Source organism: Salvelinus sp. IW2-2015, linkage group LG30, assembly GCF_002910315.2.
Source record: "Salvelinus sp. IW2-2015 linkage group LG30, ASM291031v2, whole genome shotgun sequence".
NCBI classification, from domain to species: domain Eukaryota; kingdom Metazoa; phylum Chordata; class Actinopteri; order Salmoniformes; family Salmonidae; genus Salvelinus; species Salvelinus sp. IW2-2015.
This window is the reverse complement of record NC_036869.1, coordinates 20,559,857-20,568,112: the sequence shown is the minus strand read 5'-3', so window position 1 is coordinate 20,568,112 and position 8,256 is coordinate 20,559,857. Positions and strand designations below refer to the sequence as shown.

The 8,256-nt window shown below is 49.3% G+C and overlaps 1 protein-coding gene across 1 annotated transcript in view; it reads left to right on the top strand.

Annotated features, from left to right (window-relative positions):
• The window catches only part of LOC111954860 (ephrin type-A receptor 7-like), a 62,506-nt gene that overhangs the window by 35,856 nt on the left and 18,394 nt on the right, over positions 1-8,256 (top strand). The window contains exon 6 of the mRNA XM_023974764.2: positions 7,940-8,011. Coding sequence (XP_023830532.2) covers positions 7,940-8,011 — 72 coding nt within the window. The remainder of the gene's footprint in view (positions 1-7,939; positions 8,012-8,256) is intronic.

Genomic DNA, 8,256 nt, shown 5'->3' with positions numbered 1-8,256 from the left:
TGCTCCTTTCAGACAGTATATTTGTGTAGAGGAATCTCTGATTACACCAACCATCTATTTCCTTCTATTTTTCTCCTGCTCCACATTGATCTGGGAGATGGAAATGGATTAGATGGAGGGAGTGTGAAATGTCTCCCGTTCCTTCATTCACGCCAACACGACACGTTGAGGAGGAACTGTCAATCGCACGCGCGCGCTTATTTCGCATACCCACGGCACACACTCACACGCGCGCACACACAGGGATACGTTGCACCTCGCGGGTGCAATTCCGCCCTCACACCGACATGCTTTATGAATCCCATACACGCTCAGCTAGATACTGTACTTTATGGACGCATGCCTACCGACACGTTCAAGGACACGATCCTGCGGACACGACGCCCTGTCCCGAATCCCTACCAGCGTGCAACCAATTGTCCTTCACTGAGAACGGATCTATTCCAAACCCTCCAGAACGCTTGCATCATTCGTCAGTCTATGAGAATGCGGTTATTAGCCGTCTCTTTATGTCTCGACCACAGGCAAAGACAAATGGGTTGATACCTCAATTACCATGCTTCCTCGTTTGCAAATATGGCTGACCCCCGATATCCCCACGGGGCTTACAGATGATTTGCTCACTGAGACGGGCACACACACACACACACACACACACACACACACTCTGTCTGTCCACGTAGACTACGTCCACTTGAATGAAATGGCGCTGTCAAATCAAGCGGTTTTAAATTGTTTGGAGTCGGCTAGATGTTTTGCCTAGGGGTCATATGGTGTGTACATGAATATCCTCCATCCCTCCTCCAGACACTCCCTCCTCCCCCTTCCTCTTAGAGACGAGTTATGGATACATTACTGGAACACACACACACACACACACACATATATAGTGGAGATTTTGTCATAGTCATGCACACACCGACACGCGCGGTTATTGCCATACTGCATATAAAAACGAATCGTTTCCTGCTTTAATTTAGATAAGCATGAACAGACCGATGCATCACACACAGACACACAGTTCGTTCTTGCTTGACAGAGTTTGGTAGTGCCAAGGTTTCAGGGCAGCAGCCCCTAATCTCTTCAGGAAGTTCAGGCTTGGCTGGTCAGAGCACTGATTGTTTACCCTCTGCTGCCTCCGGACAGACACCGTTGGTCACACGGTCAGTTGAGAGGGGGATCGAGGGAGAAAAAGAAAAAGTAGCATGAAGAAAAGAAAGAACGATCAGCATAAGTGGAAGGCCTGTGACACAATCATAGGAGGGGTGTATGAGACGGATCTCTTGTCTCGCTTGCTGCACGCCTGGTACACACCAGTGCTGTCCACTCAGTGTTCTCCTCCAATGGGCAGCCATCTCCTCCATTCTGGATCCGCCCCCTGTGCTTCACTCCTTTTCTATTTCCTCTTTTTGCTTTGCTCACTTCCTCCTTGCACACCTGACCTATAGTGCCCGATGTCCCTCGCCCCCTCAGCCTAGCTCCTCCCTTTCCCTTTTATATCAGCACCTGTGAGGCTCTCTATGCTCTTCACAAGGTCAATCCCAGTACTCTAAAATTGCCTTTTTTTAGGAGTTCGGCAGAATTTCTCATATGTTYGCAGACTACATTGCAGTCTAATGTGCTACTTACTGGAAGAGATGAGGAATTATTGCCAATTAAATTCTGAATCTCAAGCCTAGTTTGCCAAACTCTTCGGTATGTCTAGGCTCTGGGTGAAAGCACCATGCGTACCTTCTGGTTTACATCCAGCCTGTCCTATTACGTCATTTACACCTGTCCTGTAGCCAATGAGGAGAGAGGATGTGACTTAGCCCTGCCCCCTCCCCTTCTTCTCTTCTACCCAGCAGTCTCTCGTCCAGCTCCTCCAACATAGCTCCTACTAGCGTGGTGCTGCTCTCCACCTCCTTCTCCACTCTTCCTCCTCCTCCTCTTCCTCCTCTTTCTCCCTACTGTCAGCTGTCAACCCCCAGGTACAGGCATGTCTGCACTCCTCCCCCGCTCCTCCCTACTTCCTGTCATCCCTTTGTTTGGACCATTCTTCCTCTCTTTCACCCTCGTTCTTTTCCTGCCTGACCCAGTCCACCCCGCCCCTCCGCCCCAGTCTAGACAGAGAGAGACACAATGAAGCTGCCCCCTCCTCTCCCGGAGTGTGTACTTGAATGTGTATTCTGTGTTGATGTCTATTGTGGTGCTGAACAGGGCTCGTCTGGGAAAGAGACCGTGGTCTCGGCATTGACTCCCTGTCAGTATCGAGGTTAAATAATCAAATAAAAAGGACCTTGGGCCTGGTTCCATTCGGACCCCTTCCCATTTGGAGTTCCCAGGTGGAAATGTATACACTACAGTGGAGGCTCCACTTGTAATGTCGGAGGGCTAGGTGGAGCTTACACCTGTCTGTGAAAGCTGCAGGTGTAGGGGCTCAAATGGAACCAGGCCGTTGTATGTCTTTTGCTCTCTTGCCCTATCTCTCTCTGCATGCGTCTGCTGGTTGGTCCTGACAGATTGGCTCTATAGGCTTGCCTTAATTTCCCCACTCCTCTCTCTCTGGCCCTGCTGGTTAAGAGTCTGTATGTGTCAAACCTGTCTTTCCCATCACACCGTGTGCATGCACTGGCGATACGGCTTGACGTGCGCATTAACACACTCGAACAAGGACGCTCACACACACGTGGACAGACGCACGCATTAACAAGCACACACACACACACACACACACACACACACACACACACACACACACACGGCAGACAGCCAGACACACTTACACGGACGTGCATTCACACACTACAGACATATTGTACACCCTAATGCACAGCTGCGATCACACAAACACAACGACGTGCACTCACAAACTCTTGTATATTGTACATCACAGGCCGCTGGTGGCACCTTAAATGGGGAGGGCGGGCTCGTAGTGATGGCTGGAACGGAATAAATGGAATGGTATTAAACACATGGTTTCGATGTGTTGGACCCCATTCCATTTACTCCATTCAAGGCATTATTATGAGATGTCCTCCCTTCACCAGCCTCCTGTGTTTATTATATAGGTATGCACATATTTAGCCTTTAGCTCTGCCAGGCCCGGTGTCTTTCTTTTGTGTCAAACTGGTTGTGAGTGACGGACCACTCAATCTCTGAATGCTTCCCTTCGACTCGAACTGTAACTTCAATCAAGGCCTCTGTCCTCATCTTGATCCCGTATTGTGCCTGCGTGCATGGTGGCCAAACAGAATGCCTGGCTCTGGCTGTCCCCATTCTGTTCTTAATGTCTCACTCTGGTGGTCTTAACACTCCTGTTGTGTTCGTTTCGTGTTAATTCATTCTGTGTTCCCGGTCCAAAATGACCGCCCCGTTATAGCCGATTTATAAATCCATATATTATCACCTCATGTTGTGTTAGATCTTTTCGTCAACTTAAGTTCTTGTGAACATTACAAATTTTGAACTTCTATTTATGGCCTGTAGGCCACATTGACCTGAGCTCATACAACTCGTTTTTGAGTTAAAAAAGCATAATGTATGGATTATTTTGACTATAACAAATACTCAGATGAAACAAATCAAAGTTTATTTGTCACGTGCGCTGAATACAACAGGTGTAGACCTTACAGTGAAATGCTTACTTACAGGCTCTAACCAATAGTGCAAAAAAAGGTATTAGGTGAACAATAGGTAGGTAAAGCAATAAAACAACAGTAAAAAGACAGGCTATATACAGTAGTGAGGCTGTAAAAGTAGTGAGGCTACATACAGACACCGGTTAGTCAGGCTGACTGAGGTAGTATGTACATGTAGATATGGTTAAAGTGACTATGCATATATGATGAACAGAGAGTAGCAGTAGCGTAAAAGAGGGGTTGGCGGGTGGTGGGTGGCAGGACACAATGCAGATAGCCCGGTTAGCCAATGTGCGGGGGCACTGGTTGGTCGGCCCAATTGAGGTAGTATGTACATGAATGTATAGTTATAGTGACTGCATATATGATGAACTGAGAGTAGCAGCAGCGTAAAAAGAGGGGTTGCAGGGGTGGGTTGGGGGGGGGGCTCACAATGCAAATAGTCCGGGTAGCCATTTGATTACCTGTTCAGGAGTCTTATGGCTTGGGGTTAAAAACTGTTGAGAAGCCTTTTTGTCCTAGACTTYGCACTCCGGTACCGCTTGCCATGCGGTAGTAGAGAGAACAGCCTATGACTGGGGTGGCTGTGGTCTTTGACAATTTTTAGGGCCTTCCTCTGACACCGCCTGGTGTAGAGGTCCTGGATGACAGGCAGCTTAGCCCCAGTGATGTACTGGGCCCTACGCACTACCCTTTGTAGTGCCTTGCGGTCAGAGGCCGAGCAATTGCCGTACTAGGCAGTGATACAACCAGTCAGGATGCTCTCGATGTTGCAGCTGTAGAACCTTTTGAGGATCTCAGGACCCATGCCAAATCTTTTTAGTTTCCTGAGGGGGAATAGGCTTTGTCATGCCCTCTTCACCACTGTCTTGGTGTGTTTGGACCATTCTAGTTTGTTGTGGATGTGGACACCAAGGAACTTGAAGCTCTCAACCTGCTCCACTACAGCCCCGTCGATGAGATGGGGGCCTGCTCAGTCCTCCTTTTCCTGTAGTCCAACAATCATCTCCTTAGTCTTGGTTACATTGAGGGATAGGTTGGTTATTCCTGGCACCACCCGGCAGGTCTCTGACCTCCCCCTATAGGCTTGTCTCGTCGTTTGTCGGTGATCAGCCTACCACTGTTGTGTCGTCTGCAAACTTAATGATGGTGGTTGGAGTCGTGGCTGGCCATGCAGTCGTGGGTGAACAGGGAGTAAAGGAGGGGACTGAGCACGCACCCCAGTGGAGCTCCAGTGTTGAGGGATCAGCAATGGCAGATGTGGTTGCTACATACCTCACCACTGGGGGCGGCCTGTCAGGAAAGTCAGGATTCAGTTGCAGAGGAGGTTTTCAGTCCCAGGATCCTTAGCTTAGTGTGAGCTTGGAGGGACTATGGTGTTGAACGCTAAGCTGTAGTCAAGAATAGCATTCTCACATAAGTGTTCTTTTGTCCAGGTGGGAAAGGGCAGTGTGGAGTGCAATACGAGATTGCATCATTTGTGGATCTGTTGGGTGGTATGCAAATTGAGAGGGTCTAGGTTTTTGGATAATGGTGTTGATGTGACCATACAACCTTTCAAAGCACTTCATGGCTTACAGACCGTGAGTGCTACGGTCTGTAGTCATTTAGCAGGTTGCCTTTGTGTTCTGGGCAAGGGACTTGGTGGTTGCTTGAAACATGTTGGGATTAACAGACTGATCAGGGAAATGTAGTTTGAGACACCTGCCATTGGTCGCACATGCCCGGAGCACACGTCCTGTATCCGTCTGACCCCGCAGCCTTGTGTATGTTTGACCTGTTTAAAGTCTTACTCACGTCAGCTACGGAGAGCATGAGTCACACAGTTGTCCGGGGAACAGCTGATGCTCTCATGCATGCCTCAGTGTTGTTTGCCTCGAAGCGAGCATAGAAGTGATTTAGCTCGTCTGGTAGGCTCATGTCACTGGGCAGCTCGCAGCTTTTCTTCCCTTTGTAGTCTGTAATAGTTTGCAAGCCCTGCACAATAAGACGAGCGTCGGAGCCGGTGTAGTATGATTCAATCTTAGCCCTGTATTGACGCTTTGCCTGTTTGATGGTTTCGTCGCAGGGCATAGCAGGATTCTGTAAGCTTCCGGGTTAGAGTCCCGCACCTTGAAAGCGGCAGCTCTACCCTTTAGCTCAGTGCGATTTGTGCCTGTCCTACCATGGCTTCTGGTTGGGGTATGTACGAACAGTCACTGTGGGGGACGACGTCTCTGATGCACTTATTGATAAAGCAGTGACTGATGTGGTGTTACTCTCAATGCCATCGAAAGAATCCGGAACATGTTCCAGTCTGTGATAGCAAAACAGTCCTGTAGTTTAGCGTCTGCTTCATCTGACCATTTTTTTATAGACCGAGTCCACTGGTGCTTCCTGCTTTAATTTTTGCTTATAAGCTGGAAAAAGGAGGATAGAGTTGTGGTCGGATTTACCAAATGGAGGGCGAGGGAAGAGCTTTGTACGCGTCTCTGTGTGTGGTGTACAGGTGATCTAGAATTTTTTTCCGTCTGGTTGCACATTTACACGTTGATGGAAATTTGGAAAACTGATTTGTTTCCTCTCATTAAAGTCTCCGGCCACTAGGAGCGCCGCCTCTGGGTGAGTGGTTCCTCGTTTGCCTATTTCCTTATACAGCTGACTGAGTGCGGTCTTAGTGCCAGCATTGTCTGTGGTGGTAAATAACAGCCACGAAAAGTATAGCTGAAAAACTCTTCTAGAAGTTGTGCTATTTATCACAGACTACTTTCCTGGCCTCTCTCCTCACCAGTGTCATGATCAAAGATACTGATCAAGAGCCTCACATACAGTATATCGTTTGGTCATTGTGCTGCTGAATTGTGGAGCAAGGCCTAAAACGTTTATATACCAGGCTGCGAGAAAAGTTCTATATATTATTGAAAACAATGTTGTGATTGTTTGTGAGAATGCCAACAGGTGTGGTCCCCGTGGGGGAAAGATTCTATTGGGGAAAGGTTCCTGTGGGGTTGCCATGGAAGCCAAGAAGGGGAGTGAAAGTGTGTGTGTGTGTGTGTGTTGTGTGGTGTGTGTTGTTGTGTGTGTGTGTGTGTGTGGTGTGTGTGGTGTGGTGTGTGTGTGTGTGTGTGTGTGTGTGGTGTGTGTGTGTGTGTGTGTTGTGTGTGTGTGTGTGTTGTGTGTGTTGTGTGTGCGTGCGTGCGTGCGGCGTGGGCGTGCGTGCGTGCGTGGTGCCGTGCGTGCGTGCCGTGGCGTGCGTGCGTGCGTGCGTCGTGCGTGCGTTGCGTGCGTGCGTGCGTGCGGTGCGTGCGTGCGTGCGTGCGTGCCCGTGCCGTGCGTGCGTGCGTGCGCTGCGTGCGTGCGTGCGTGCGTGCGTGCGTGCGTGCGTGCGTGCGTGCGTGCGTGCGTGCGTGCGTGCGTGCGTGCGTGGCGTGCGTGCGTGCGTGCGTGCGTGCGTGCGTGCGTGCGTGCGTGCGTGCGCATCGGCGTCGTGCGTGCGTGCGTGCGTGCGTCGGCGTGCGTCGTGCGTGCGTGCGTGCGCGCGCTCAAACACACATGCATGTGGGGGCCTGGGAGAGGAAGTGTGTCCATCTGATGAATGGGCATGTGGCTGAATTTTATACACTAATTGTATTCCCACCCATTCATTTCTAATGACCGGTCATTTTTGACTTGGAACACCACAGGTGTACAAAAGTTAAATAAAACACCCAAAATGTCATGAAAATCATCAAAATGTGTTTTGTGCGTTCAGATGCCCTGTGTGGACAAAGTCATGGAACCTGATGACAATCAGATTAAATGAACTACATTTTTCAGAGAGAGAACTTGTAAATCGTTCCAATTCGACCGGAACACAACAGGAGGGTTAAGAGGAAGGCCCTGAACTCTCTCTCTCTCTTGAGTTGGAAAGCCCCACCAATTAGACACCTTCTCTACTTTACTACTTTAGGACCCCCTGTGGAGGCACAGGATGAGCAATGTGACAGGAAGTGTGTAGAGCTCATTAGAACAGGATGAGCGTGTGTTTTGGGGGTTTAGGTGGGGGGGGGGGGGTGTATTTATGCAGGAGTGTGTACCTGCGGAAATGTGCAAACTATGAGTGTTTGCCCATGTGTGTCCACTCAAACAAAGCAGGTTTGATTTCCACAGTAGATGCCCAGTTTCAGAAGTGAGTTTTGTCCAGCCAGTTCCACTGAACAACAGGGGGGGGGCTCTACCATTGATCCAAGTTCCAATTCACTGATGTCCAGAAACCTTTTCTCATTTCCAAGAGGGATTGAAGACTTGTATCAATCGATGTTTGTATCGTTGGTGATGTTTTACGTCTGTGTGGCTTTGTTTGTTCCCTCCCTGCAGACAATGTGGATACAGCAAGGCCAGTCAAGAGGGAGACGAYGAGCTCTACTTCCAATGTGAGTAACTGTGGCGACACACTCTCCCTCTGTGTGTGTGTGTGTGTGTGTGTGTGTGTGTGTGTGTGTGTGTGTGTGTGTGTGTGTGTGTGTGTGTTGAGTCTGCACTCTATGGATGGCGGAGGAATCTGTCAGTGTGTGTTGCCTGCCTGCATGTGACAGAGAGAGATTACGTGTGAAGTATTAACTTGTGCGTGGCCATTAATGCTTCATTCCGCGTGTGTGTTTAGGCTACACTGGACACA